General features: G+C 43.5%; 1 protein-coding gene across 6 annotated transcripts in view; it reads right to left on the reverse strand.

The window, feature by feature from the left end:
• LONRF1 (LON peptidase N-terminal domain and ring finger 1) overlaps nt 1–14381 on the reverse strand; it is a 44687-nt gene extending 30306 nt beyond the window's left edge. For 3 of the 6 annotated variants that reach the window (XM_082444618.1, XM_082444615.1, XM_082444619.1), the window contains exons 1-2: nt 13536–14372; nt 277–395 (exon numbers count right to left, since the gene is read on the reverse strand). In XM_082444618.1, coding sequence (XP_082300744.1) covers nt 277–395; nt 13536–14247 — 831 coding nt within the window. In that variant the 5' untranslated portion in view covers nt 14248–14372. Of the gene's footprint in view, nt 1–276; nt 396–13535 lie in introns of all 6 variants that reach the window. The other 3 variants (XM_082444616.1, XM_082444617.1, XM_082444620.1) reach the window with 2 other exon arrangements.
• Between the last annotated feature and the right edge of the window lie 709 nt (nt 14382–15090).

The following is a 15090-nucleotide window of genomic DNA, read 5'->3' on the forward strand; positions in this document are numbered from 1 at the left end:
TTGTATCTCTTTGAGGAAATGCTGTATATTAAAGTCTGTTTTTTTCTGTGCCTTGAATTCAGGTTGTTCTTTGGTTAGGAGACAAAGGTTTCTTATAGTTTAAAAAACTGTCATGATATTCATCCACTCAAAATATTGACCTTAGATTTCTAGAACTCTATATTGTATTTAAAGAATCACCCAATCCATTCCATTATAATTTATAACCATAACTGAATGCATAGTCCCTGCAGTTGAAATTTGTAAATGTATGCAAATGTAAGACAGTAATTTTACCTCAGGCCAATTTGGCAGTTGAAAGAGAACTGCATTTAAATCTTCTATGGCTGCTTTAAACTCTCGCAGACCAGCATATGATTCAGCTCTGTAAATTTTCAGAGTCAAGTCGCTGGGCTCTGAAATAAATATACTATGAAGGTTTGATTATTTTTAAAAGATTATTGTATAACCCACAAAATACATCACACTAGATTAAGAACTGATTTAGTCAGTAACCACCAAAGCAAAGGCAGTGAACCAAGCACTGGACAGGTGCAACCCACTAGCATGTTACAATTTATAATTTATATCAAATCCTTATGAGTAGATTATTTTAGTGGAGGAAATTAATGCTTTTTAGAAAAACTGAAAATATTTTTATAATATGAATAATCATCCCTAAGAAAATGTTTTCTTAAAATAGGTCATTCTGTTAAAATTTAAAAGACTCATGTCTTAGATGTTTAGAAGATTTGCCTTTTTGTGGTAAATCTTACTTTTTTATACCAATTTTGAAATCCTATTTATAAATGACCATATGTGTAACCACTGCACATGGGATCCCATAGTTACAAAGACTGACCAAGGTACGGTCTTAGGAGAGTACACAGTGATCCTGCTTCTGGAGGAAATGGGTTGATAAGAGTCAGCTTTTTTAAGAGGGAAAAAATTTTAATTCCTGCCATTAGCAAAAATAGTATTGGACAGTCCCCAGACAGATTTAATTTAAAATATTTGAGGGAAAAAAGCTTTGTTGATAATTTCACTATGTTCTCCATCACTACTTGAGAAACTAAACTAGTATCCAATTGCACTCAAAATTTCAGACACTTACTTGGTTCATTTATGATACTACAATCAACTACTACAGGTACATATATTCTAAAACTGAAGTCTAGGCCAGAAACTAATTTTCAGTACATCTACAGATGACATAACTTGACTCTTCTTTTAAAGCTATTCATCTTTGGAGGCTTCCAAAATGTATGCTTATAAAACAAAGCATTCATTGTGGGAAGGGTGTAAAGACACGTAATGCCTCATCCAAAAAAAAACTATAATAAAACAAAACTCGTTAATAGCTCCCTGATTTACTCGTTTTTTTTTTTTTTAATAAATTTATTTATTTTTGGTTGCACTGGGTCTTTGTTGCTGCGCGTGGGCTTTCTCTAGTTGCAGTGAGTGGGGGCTACTCTTCCTTGCGATGCGTGGGCTTCTCATTGTGGTGGCTTCTCTTGTTGCGGAGCACAGGCTCTAGGCACGTTGGCTTCAGTAGCTGTGGCTCGCGGGCTCTAGCGTGCAGGCTCAGTAGTTGTGGCGCACGGGTTTAGTTGCTCTGCAGCATGTGGGATCTTCCCGGACCAGGCCTCAAACCTGTGTCCCCTGCATTGGCAGGCGGATTCTTAACCACTGCACCACTAGGGAAGTCCCTACTCTAGTTTTTAAATGATTGCTTTTCTACAGATAAATCTAGATTTAACAATTAAATTAGACAGGCCTTTTTCAGTTGCTGGTACTTGAGAACCCGAATTATATTGTTCCCCTCAGATTTATACCAATGAAAAATTTTCAAGAATAAAATTAATATTTCATGAAAATATTTCTTACTTCCTCAGTAGAAAAAGACACGTCTGGCATATTCCATCTTTTGTTTCTTAAAGCAATATAATTGTAAATCATTATCTTTGAACAAAAACGCATAGAAACTGAAAGCTCCATGTGATTAATCAATCAAGAATGAAGAGTCCTAGCACCAAGCTAGACCCTGCGGGGGTTTAAAAGATTTTACTTTATCCCTGTCTTCGAAGAGCTTACAGTCTCATTAGAAAATTCTATTTTCTTGTGAAATGGCACCATGTGATCCTGATTTCACAAGCAAAACTGGAGTTTGGGAAACAGAGAGCAACGTGTGCCAGACCAGTCCAAGGAGTAAGCAGTCACTACAGCAGCACCCAAACCCTTGAGCTGGAGAGGACGGTGACCAGGACGTGCACAGCTGGGGTGCTTCCAACAGCATCCTTGGGACCCCGCCTGTGCTCCAGCACCTCCAGAGACAGGGGGTTCACGGTCACAACAAGCAGCCCACTCCACACACGGATCCCTCACTGGGCTTTTTATCTTCTCACATGTTGTTTTTTACAGCAAGTCCCCATGGCATGACACTTGACGCAGTACACATTCGGACCTCATGAGTAACGCACCCTCTGATCAAGGCCTCGCTGCTCAGTGGTGCCCTTTACGCAGCTTCTCTAGGGCAGCACTGAGGGAAGGGGCAGAGGAGACCTCCGCCTTTAAAGCACCCAGTCAATCTACAATGCTTCTCCCCTCTGAGAGAAGCAAGAAAGGACTGTGCCCCTCTCATCTCAACACAGAAGCACTCGGGCTATCCAGACTCCCTGGAAAGCTCGTGTCTACTGGGATTAGAAAAGAGGTGGACCCCATGAAGAGATGAGAAGAGGATCATATTTTAAAACTCTTGCTCCCCAAATCCTCATAGGTCATGTTTTTATTGAGAACTTCAAATGTCAATGGACTACATTTGAATGACTCTGGGGGGGAAAAAACCCACCTCATCAGTTGAGTTCACACTCTCCAATATGTTTTAAAAGAGATTAGGACCACCCCGCTTATTTCCTGCAGATCCTTAATTCAAAAAAAGAGCCAAATGCACTAACTGAGGCCCTTCGAATAGCCTAAGGATACAGAATGTCTGCCCTCCGTGTCCACTTTTGCGAAAGGCAACTGAAAAAAAACACCATCAGCCTGGCGTGTGTGTGATTAACTCAGGTGTGAAACGGGCAACAAACATTTACTGTCTGCTCCCTACCTGGCCCTGTGGACGCTGGAATGAACTAGTCACCTCACTGCACAGGCCACTGGGAGGGCCTGCCTCTCAGTCCACAGCTGCAGGTATGCAGTGCCTGGCACATTACAGACTCAATTTGTTGGAAAAATGAAGAAGTATAAAGATGGGGTTTGGGCTAAGTGTACTTAGCGTGATTTAAATCCCACATCTGATTTTCTCATTCTACCTCCAGGTGCATCAAATTTCCAACAGCCTGCTGTGTTTTTCCTCAAGTTCAGTACACTTCTCACACCCCACCCCCCAAAAAAGGTGTCTGGTCACTATATTCTGTTAGTAACATTGACGTCCCAAATCAGACTCAACCGTGGTCAATTTTACCTCCTCTAATATTTCCCAAATCCATCCCTGGTCTCTTCCAATCCTACTGCTAATTGCCTTAGTTTTGGCTTCCAAAATATCATTAAGACTATTGTAGCAGCTTGCTCACTGCACCCCCTGCCTCCAGTTTTACCTATATCCTCACCATCCACAGATAAATAGGCATTTGGCACAACATCCAAGTTTCTCCCTGCTTGGGTCCTGCCCATCTCTCCAGCCTTATTTCCCATCGTTATGAGCCTCCCACTTGACTCCAACAAGACCTAGCTACTCACTCAGCCCCATGCATGCCATTCTACTTCACGTCTCCTCCTTTTTTCACAGAGCTTCCTCCTTAGCATTCTTTGTGAGACCACCTCAAACCAACTCCCCTCGGTCTGGATAACTTTTTCTAATCCAGTAAGACTCAGCTCACCAGTCTCTTCTCCAAGACGCTTTCCTTTGCGTCTACTGCCACTCAGCATTCCATAAGGATTCAGAGCATGAGCCTGGAAGCCAGACTGCCTGGGTTCAACTTCTGGCTCCTCCACTCACTCTCTGTGAACTGGGGCAAATTGGCAAACCCCTCTGTACCTCAGTTTCCTCAGCTATAAACTGAGTTTTTGTCCACCTATGGTCAATTAATCTACGACAAAGGAGGCAAGACTATACAATGGAGAAAAGACGGTCTCTTCAATAAATGGTGCTGGGAAAACTGGACAGCTACATGTAGAAGAATGAAATTAGAACATTCTCTAACACCATACACAAAAATGAACTCAAAATGGATGAAAGACCTAAATGTAAGACTGGACACTATGAAACTCTTAGAGGAAAACATAGGCAGAACACTCTGACATAAATTGCCGCAATATCTTTTTAGATCCGCCTCGTAATGGAAATAAAAACAAAAACAAGCAAATGGGACCTAATTAAACTCATAAACTTTTGCACAGCAAAGGAAACCATAAACAAAATGAAAAGACAACCCACAGAATGGAAGAAAGTATTTGCAAATGAAGCAACTGACAAGGGATTAATCTCCAAAATCTAGGAACAGCTCATACAGCTCAATATCAAAAAAACAAGCAACCCTATCAAAAAATGGGCAGAAGATCTCAATAGATGTTTCTCCAGAGGAGACATACAGATGCCCAGAGGCACATGAAAAGATGTTCAACAAGGCTTATTATTAGAGAAATGCAGATGAAAACTACAATGAGATATCACCTCACACCAATCAGAATGGCCATCATCAAAAATCTACAAACAATAAATGCTGGAGAGGATGTGGAGAAAAGGGAACCCTCCTACACCGTTGGTGGGAATGTAAATTGGTACAACCACTATGAAGAACAGTATGGAGGTTCCTCAGAAAACTAAAAATAGAATTACCATACCATCCAGCAATCCCACTCCTGGGCATATATTCAGAGATAACGGTAATTCGAAAAGATACATACACCCTAGTGTTCACTGCAGCACTATTTACAACAGCTGGGACAGGGAAGTAACCTAAATGTCCACTGACAGATGAATGAATAAAGAAGATGTGGTACATACATACAATGGAATACTACTCAGCTATAAAAAAGAATGAAATAGTGCCATTTGCAGCAACATGGATTGACCTAGAGATTATCATACTAAGTGAAGGAAGTCAGAGAAAGACAAATACCATATGATATCGCTTATATGTGGAATCTAAAAAAAATGATACAAATGAACTTATTTACAAAATATAAACTTAGAAATCACAGACTTAGAAAGCAAACTTATGGTTACCAAAGGGGAAAGGTGGGGGGAGGGATAAATTGGGAGTTTGGGATTGACGTATACACACTACTATATTTAAACTAGATAACCAACAAGGACCTACTGTATAGCACAGGGAACTCTACTCAATATTCTGTAATACCCTAAATGGGAAAAGAATTTGAAAAAGAGTAGATATATGTATAACTGAATCAATTTGCTATACACCTGAAACGAACACATTGTTAATCAACTGTACTCCAATATAAAATAAAAAATTAAACAAAATCTACCCCAAAGGGAAGAACTGAACTAATTTTAGGCAGACTTTTTTTTTTTTTAAACATCTTTATTGGAGTATGATTGCTTTACAATGTTGTATTAGTTTCTGCTGTATAACAAAGTGAATCAGCTATATGTATATGTATATCCCCATATCCCCTCCCTCTCGCGTCTCCCTCCCACCCTCCCCATCCCACCCCTCTAGGTGGACACAAAGCACTGAGCTGATCTCCCCGTGTGATGCACTAAGCAGACTTCTTTAATGCAAAAATATCCACAAAAAAGCAAAGGGCAAGAATTTAAGTTACATGAGATGCTTTTTTTTCAGCTAATACAGTTATTTGGTAACAACAAACTATGTACTGTTCTAAATAATTTACAACCTTCAGAACAATCCTATGTGGGTATAACATTGTCCACATTTTTATAGATAAAGAAACTGAGTACAGAGAGTTTAAGTAATTTGCCCAAGATTAAACAGCTCGTTAAGTGGTGGATTCTAGATGCTACCTCCAGCTGCCTGGCTCCAGAGTTCTTGCTGTTCGCCTCTATGGTAATAACGGGGGGGGGGGGGGGGGGGGGGGGGGAGAGAGAGAGAGGGAGGGAGGGGGAGAGGGAGGGAGGGAGAGAGGGAGCGAGAGGGGGAGGGAGGGAGAGAGAGGGGGAGGGAGGGAGAGAGGGAGCGAGAGAGGGGGAGGGAGGGAGAGGGAGGGAGAGAGGGAGGGAGAGGGAGGGAGAGAGGGAGAGAGGGAGAGTGTTAATGTGTGCAAAGTACTTAGAACAGGGCTTGGTATATTTTAAGCACTATTTTAAGTGTTTGCTATTATGATTGTGTTCCTTTACTGTATTTGAGCAGCATTTATTTAATTTTAAAAATCTGTTTTTGAGCTCCCTCCATTATTTACTGTCTCTGTATCCTCAAATCCTGGCTTTGATAAATGTTTGCTGAACCAGGGGAAATTCATTAAAATCTGTCCCCTTGAGCTTCTCAATTCATGCCCTCATTTTCTCTTCTCTTCAACCCAGTAATACTGTGAGTCATAGGCAAATAAAAAGACTGAAATAAAATTCTGCTACAATGAGGAAACTAGTTTTAAGTTGTCCAAGGCCCCACATGGGCTGTGGAGGGAGAATTCTCCAGAGTGGTGATTCCTCATCTGTTTTCCAGTACGTGATGGGTAGTAATAGGAGTGTACACATCATTTATTTCATCTTCAAGAAACTTGTTTTGAATAACAAAAGTTATAAAATATTTAAACTTTGAAAAATACAGAAAATTAAGAATTAAAAATGCTTTTCCCACCACAAAGAAATTCATTAAAATCTGTCCCCTAAAGTTCCTCAATTCATGCTCTCATGAATTGAGAAATAACCAGTATTGGCATATAACCTGTACTTTTTATGTTTGTGTAGATTACATTTTTAATGTACAGTTTTATAAAATACACCATATATACTGTGTATAATCTGCTTTTTCTGTCAATGTAATTATATCCACAAGATTTTTAATGGTTACAAACTATTCCACTACGTATACCATCTATTTTAAAATTCCCTATTACTTCTAATTTTTGCTAATATAAAAATTCATTACTATATATTCATTGCTATACTGCAATGAACATATATCTATAAGCTTTTACATATCAGTTTATTTCCTTAGTTATTTTCTATAAAGTTGAGTGACTGTGTAGAAAGTTATATAGGTATACAGTCCTCAATACATTCTGCTCACCCTTCTTTTATAAAACTTTATTTTACACTCCCAGAAGCTGTGTATTTGTTTCCTAGGAAAACACAAATGAAAATAGCATCATTATTTTAATGTGCATTTTTTCAGTGAGTTTGACCTTTAAAACTATTTATTGGCTATTTGGATTGTTCATGTGTAAGTATTCCTCTTGAGGGTCTTTTTTCTTAGATATTCATATGCTGAGCTGTTTCAGGAATTCCAAGGGCTAACTGAAATACCAAATTTCTTTGCTTCTATTTCTTTGTCACGTTCAGTATGGTGGAACTTGGTTATCACAGTTAAACTAAGAGCTGCCACTTGACAAGTTGTTAGTGATTGATTAATAAAGTCCAGGAATAGTAGTCTGGCATACTAATTAAAATCATAACCATTGGATTCAGAAGATCTGGCTTCGGATCCACTTTGGACAGTTTACCTAACTCTTTGAACCTCAGTCTCCTCACCGATAAAATGCTGGCGATACCTACATCTTAAGACTGTTTTGTGGACTAAATAAGATAGTGCATGTTAACGGTTAACATAGTGCCTGGCACAAGAGTGTTCAATAAATAACAGTTACTGTTAACATTACAAAATATTTGAAAACAAGTTGATAAAGAAATGAGATTAACTCTTGATACAAGGTATTAGAAGAGTATTTTCTACCTCTTTTACCCAAATAAACCTTAGCTGGATGAGAAATATCTTTAGCGATCAGTAATGCAGGTTGGACAAAAGGAGGGGAAGCAAAAAAGAAAAAAGAAAAGAATGATCTTATCTTACCAAAGAAAAAGAAAAAAACTGAACAGAAACTTCTGCCTTGCATTTTAGAGTTCTCTTAAGTCATTCACCTTCTACAGTAAAACATAACAATTTTGAAAAGTATCTTTACAATGTAAGAGGCAGAATACTATACAAATTTGTTTAAAATTACACTTGAATATATCTAAGCCTCTTAGAAATATTCCACTAAATAGAAAAACAATTCTGAATAAGCCAAAGGTTAATATAAAAATAATGAGAAATCTATGATAACTGAGTTTTGATAAATTTTTCATCATTTGATGAATTAAAAAAAGTAAAAACATGGAAATTATTTAAAACACAGCACTTAAGAGTTATTTATATACCCCCCCCTTTTCATCTGTAACAATAAGAATATGCTGTTATTACTGATCTTTATAGTAACCCTGAGGCACTGCAAAAATCCTTCAAGTGACTTCTGAATTAAAGGAAAGATGAATCACAGATATACTGGATATAGGCTCAGTTTGTTAGAAATCAGTTAAGCAATAAGCCCCTTTTCTGGTGATTTTCAATACTGTAAATGCCAATTTGTTGCAATTTTAAAAGAAACAAGAAATACAAACTTTATAAGGACAGGGACTTGATTTTGCTCACCTCTGTATTTCCAGCACCTAAAACAATGCCTAGTATACAGTAAGCACTGAATAAATACTTGTTAAATGAATAGCAAGAACACCTAAGATTTATGTTTTATATGCTAATTTTAAAAATCAACTTCAGTCTTAGAAGCAATATTCACATGCCCAATTTCTGCTTTCAGTTGCAACTCAGTTGCTTGCTTGCCTTTAAAAAGTCACTTAAAATTCTTGGAGCTCTTTTCTTCAGTTCTAATTTGGTTACTTATTTGCCTTAAAAAAAGTCACTTAAAATTCTTGGAGCTCTTTAATCTGTGAATTAGGGGTACTAATACATGCTCTCCTACCTCACATGATCTTTTGTAAGAATCAGTTAAGATAATGGAAGTGAAAATACTCAGTGAAGTATAAAGCACCATATAAATGTAAATGTTTACTGTTTCATGTACTTTGCAGAATAAGTTAGGGCATATATAAGTTTACTGATGAATTAAATTCAAATCTCTTCATGTTAACCTAGTTGACTAAGATATTAAAAACCCTTTACATTTTCTTTAAATGTATTCAGTATCTACCTATAATTTGACTTACCTTTTTATAACGAAAGCCTTGCAATGTCTATATTTTATTGATGTATGCTAAAATGTTACTACTAATTAACATATGCAGGTGAGAATCAGGATTTAACCCTCACTCTGGTAATATTGATGTGGTAGAAAAGAGCAGGACTTGACATTATAAGATTTAGATTTCAATTTTAGCTAAATCGCCTTGTTGCTGGAGCACAAATTTGACATTTTAAAAATATTTTAATTAATATTTACTGAGTATTTATCCATCAGGCACCATTCAAAGCACTTCACATGTTTTGACTCTTAATTCTCACAACAGCCCTAGGCTGTTGTTATGGTTGCTATCTTTCTATGAGGTAGACACTATTCTCACTTTTCAGATAAGGAAAGCAAAACAGGGAGGTCAGACACAGGCCCAAGGCCACAGAGCAGGTGGAGGCCGAGCTGGGATTCAAACCCAGGTCGTCAGACACCAGCATGCACAGCTCTAACTACTAGGCTGTACTGCATTCTCTAACCCTAGGTGCCTCAATTTCCCTCTGAGGATAATGGTACTCCACAGGATTCTTTATGACAATGAAATGACAAAGAATTTTAAAATACTTGGTAATAGTCAAGGACTACATAATTAATATTCAAAACAAAACTTTCCTTCTCCAAGTATTTCAAACAAAATATTCTCCTCCTTATGACCTTTATTTTTTTTTAACCAGTTCAAACTGTAAATTATACTGTTCTGTTGGTCTTCTTTCCGGGGGGAGAGTGGCAAGTCAGTGTAAAAATTCATTAAAAATAAAAGGAAGAGGGACTCCCTGGTGGCACAGTGGTTAAGAATCCACCTGCCAATGCAGGGGACACGGGTTTGATCCCTGGTCCAGGAAGATCCCACATGCCGTGGAGCAACTAAGCCCATGAGCCACAAGTACTGAGCCCACGTGCCACAACTACTGAAGCCCGCACGCCTAGAGCCAATGCTCCGCAAGAGAAGCAATTGCAATGAGAAGCCGGTGCACCGCAATGAAGAGTTAGCCTCTGTTTGCCGCAACTAGAGAAAGCCTGCGCGCAGCAACAAAGACCCAACACAGCCAAAAATAAATTAATTAAAAACAAGAAGTGAAAAAATCTTTATTGAAAAAAAATCAAAGAGAGCACAGCAAAGTTGCATTATTTCAAGACTCTTAAGTATAAAGGTTCAATGCAGAAAAGACTTTTACATAATATCCTTGAATACTAAAAAGACAAAGTTATGAAACATCTGAGAGTTAATACCAAAAGATCAATGGATTAAATGTTATCTAAATATATTTCAGTTCAACAGAAACTTATGTAATCTCAATGGGAACGTTCTGATTTTGGCAAAGGTTTTCTAACTTTCCTTTCTTGTTGACAGGGATTAAATTTGGATGTGTGTGGGCTAACTGTAGACTAGATTATTTTTTCTAGTTAATAGTATTTACTTGTTTCATTGTAAGAATTATATGAAGAAATTATAGTGAAGGTCGTTTTCCATTGTTAACAATAATTAAAGTATCTTAAGTAACTACAGCTGTATAATTATATAAATACATTTCAAATGCCTAACATAACTGGCTCTCAAAAATTTAAAGCTTAACTGTACAAATACATTTATAACTCTACTAAAGCTTTTTTATTTATGCCCATAAACTGTTAAACACATAATATCTGTACTTTACCAACTATAATTTGTTAGCTCTAAGATTTTTTCCCTACTTTGCACTAAAAATTCAAAGGATGAAAAAAGTTATCCTCGTTAGTACCATTCAGACACATTTTTGAGTATGGAATTAATGATTTTTGAAAGACCTAAAAATGAGGGGAAAACAGACTGATGAGGTGAAAGTCAGGAGACTTGGGTTCTAGTCCTGCAAAAGTAGAATTAAGCAGCTGAGTGGACAGAATTCCCACGTGCAGTCTATGCAAACTGAAAAAAGGAGAAAGAATAGATCTTTCAGTCTTTTTCTGTTAAAAATAATACCCTCAACCCCAGGCCCCAAATCTTCTTTAATTAAAAGATTATTGGTCATAAAACATTAAGCTAAATCTTAATTAGTAAATGTACTCCATGTTCTTCCATGGATTAGGACCTGAATTCTTTCGAAATGCCTAATTTAAGAGGTCAAACCACTAAATCAGTGGGTGTTAATACTGAATAGGGCTGTCAGTAAGTTTCATCCTTTATTTTTACACTAGTGACAAAAAACTTCCTTGGAAATTTATGTTAAACATTTTCATTGGATGAGTTATACCGGTAGGATGAACCCTGGTCCAACATTTAGGAGAAATGGAGGACATGGTGTTGCCTCCACAATCAGCTGGCTGTGTGTGACTGTGGGCAAGTAATTTCACTGCTGCAGCTTCTGCTTCATTTTAAAAACGAGGACCGGGCTTCCTTGGTGGCGCAGTGGTTAAGAATCCGCCTGCCAATGCAGGGGACACGGGTTCGAGCCCTGGTCCGGGAAGATCCCACATGCCGCGGAGCAACTAAGCCCGTGCGCCACAACTACTGAGCCTGCGCTCCAGAGCCCGCGAGCCACAACTACTGAGCCCACGTGCCACAACTACTGAAGCCCGCGTGCCTAGAGCCGGTGCTCTGCAACAGGAGAAGCCACCGCAGTGAGAAGCCCGCGCACCGCAGCGAGGAGTGGACCCCGCTAGCCGCAACCAGAGAAATACCGCGCGCAGCAACAAAGACCCAGTGCAGCCAAAAATTAATTAATTAATTAATTTTTTAAAAATGAGGACCATGTCCTAGATGGTCTGTACTTCACCATTCATACTCTATTCACCCAGAGAGGCTGAGTTGTATTGGAATTTTGTATTCCAAATAGTTCTCTTTTGTTTTGGATCTATCATTCTATTTTATAACTGCTACTCCCCATAAAGATACTGAAAACATGAAAATATGCCAAGTTTGTGCTTTGAACTCTAAAGGTATTAAACAGCTCAACACAGTTACTAGCTCGAAGTGACTGGGCACTTGGTGTAAAAGACCTACAACAAGATACTTTCAGTTACAGTTTATAAATGCACCTCATACTTAGCATCAGTTTATATTTTGGAAGTCTGTTTTCTTGGGGATTATTTCCCCAAGTGTTATTCCATGCCTGTATAGACCTTAGTCTTGAAATATGCTTACTTAACACAAGGCTTAACAGTGACAAAATTGACATTTGGGGCCTGATCTTTATGTGGGAGCCTGTCCCGTGCATCACAGGGTGTTGAGCAGCATCCCCGGCCTCTACCCACTAGCTGTACCAGCACCACTCCCACATGGGGTGGCAACCAAAAATCTCTCTAGATATTGCCCCAGATAATGTCCCCTGGGGGTGGGGTGGAGGGCAGTAAAATCCCCCTGGTAGAAAACCACCGAATTAAAGAACAACTCTTCATTTTACATAGCGAACTAACTCCGGCAATGTCCCTTTCCACAGCCCAAAAAGAAAAGTGCTAGCCTAAGTTAGGAGGCCGAAACTGCTTCTTGGAGGTGAAGAAACAGACAAAAGATCTTCAAGGCCTTTTCCCCACAGCTTGATCAAGAGTGGAAAGGGAAACAAGTGTGGCAACGAACTCGATCAGAGACTGCCTCTTTATCTTTACCGTGAACTAGGTGTTTTCGAAAGTAAGCACACGTGTGCTTCTGAAATAAGCACGCTCGGACACGGACAGGGGGAAATCATCAAGAGGAACCAGGTCGGCAGGCGTTTTCAGCTAAGACTGGAACAACCCGGAGCAGCTCCGCAGCCCGGCGGCCCACGGGGCCTCCGGGTGCGGGGTGCGGGCGCCGAGCTCCTGCCACGCCCACCGGACGTCACCCGTTACACAACGCCCCCCCGCCCCCCGCTTATGCAATTCTGCCTCCAGCGGTTTCCAATTGCCCCGGTGACTTCTGTGGGAGACCAAGGTATACGTTGCACACCCAGCCTCGTCTGGGGATCCTCTCCCCGCCCCGGCTGGCGTCTCCCCGTGGCGGACCCGGCCCGGCCCGAGCGGCCAATTACCGGAAAGAGCGCGGCAGGAAGAGAGCAGCCGCTCAGGCTCGCCCAACTCCCTCCCCATCCCGCGCTCGGTCGGCCTCGCCCGGCCACCCGCACCGCGCCGCTCCGCTCCGCTCCGTTCCGTTCCGGGCGCGCCCGCCACAGCGCCAGGCCGCGGCGGAGGGAACCCCGCGCCGCGTCACAGTCGGCTCGAGGGCGATCCCCACTGTGACCGAAGCACCCCGGGGCGCCGCCCCCTCCCACACCCTCCGGGACCCCGAGACCCGACCCGCGAGCGGCAGCCGGCCTCGGGAAGCCTCCCGGGGGCGTAGACGAGTTCGTGGCCGCCCGCCCGTCGGGGAAAGGAGGGTGGGGTCGCGGGGCCCGCGCGGTCACCTGTTCGCAGCTCCTCGCAGGCGGCGGCCAGGGCCTCCCGGTAGCGCCCCTGGTGCAGCAGCTCCCCGAGACGCCCGGCCGCCCGGGCTCTCTCCCGCTCGCCCGGGAACCACTTTTCGGCCAGGTGGTTGAGAACGACGCTGGTCCTGAAGCCCGAGGCAGCGATGGCGGCGGCCAGAGGCGGCGGCCGCGGGGAGGTCCCCTCAGCATCAGCGGCCGCGGCGGGCGGCAGCCGGTCACGGCAGAGGCGGCAGCGGGCGCGGAGCTCTCTCCGCAGGCAGCGGCGGCAGTAGCTGTGGCCACAGGCCACGGTCACCGGCTCGCTCAGGAAGCCCCGGCAGCCCAGGCAGCTGAGCAGCCCGCCGGCGCCGGGGTGGGCGCCCTCCGCCGGGGTCGCGCTCCAGCCCAGCCCGTGGCGGAGCCGGTAGTTGAACACCAGGCAGTCCACCAGGGTACCGAGGCACTCGGGCCTGACTGGGGCTCCGCGGCGCAGCGCCGCCGCGTACGCCTCCAGCGCTCCCTTCAGGTGGCCGCCCAGCGCCAGCAGCTCGCCCCGGCGGAGCAGCAGCTCCCAGCGCTCCGACTCCGCGGCCGCGCGCTCCAGCCGGTCGCCGCCGCCGCCCACTTCCCAGAACCGGCCCCGGCTCCGCGGCCGGGTGTCCGCCTCCTGGCTCTCTCCCTGGGAGCTCCTCGCTACGGCCGGAGAAGACATGGCCCGCAAAGGGTTGCTCCGCCGCCGCCGCCGCCCGCCGCCACGGTCCCGGAGCCTCCGGGGCGCGCGGCTCCGCACGCGGCCCGCGAGCAGGGGGGCGTGGCGCGCGGACACGGCGGGGCGGCGCGCGCCCGGGAAGCCCCGGGGGCGGGGCCTGACGGGCGCGGGCGGGGCTGGGCTGCGCGGAGGCGCCCGGGACTCCCCCGCACTCTCCCCCGACCCCCCAACCCCCGCCCCGCGACCGGGTTCCCGAGGAGCCTACCGCCTGCCCAGCCCCTCCCGAAGCCCCTCCTGGCGGGAGACGCGAGGTCAGATGATCCCCCAGCGGGGATCTAATTGGCTTCTCCGGAATAAGGGCCTGGCTTGTAACCGAACAAAGCCCGAAGGAGCCCAGACCTTCCTCGCCCCAGTGGTTTCTCCGCCGGACGACCCCGCACCTGCCGCGAACTCTCCCCTAATCCCTGCTTCGTGGGTGCTCGCCTGCCGGGCGGCCGGCTTCGCGGGACTGAGGCCCAAATTGCCTACCCTTCCCTGACATAAACGCTCACATGAGTGGGGACCCGCCCCCTCTTCCTGGCCCCTGGGAGCCTCCCGGTGTAGTGTAGGTGCTCATCTGCGTTTTCTCTAGTTTATGCCCAAGTTACAGATGGACACATAGAGGCAGAGGGCTTAGGAACGCGCAAAGTCAGTCTGATGACTTTGTGACTCCCCAAGTCTAGAGTAGGTCAACTTTAGGAACAAAATAACTCCACTCACCTACCTGACGCGACTCCCTCCACAGTGTAAGACAATTTTCCGTGGTGCCAAATTACTAATGCTTTTCTGGTTTAACCCCGCCCCCCC

Source organism: Balaenoptera physalus (assembly GCF_965194825.1).
Source record: "Balaenoptera physalus genome assembly, chromosome: 21".
Lineage (NCBI taxonomy): Eukaryota > Metazoa > Chordata > Mammalia > Artiodactyla > Balaenopteridae > Balaenoptera > Balaenoptera physalus.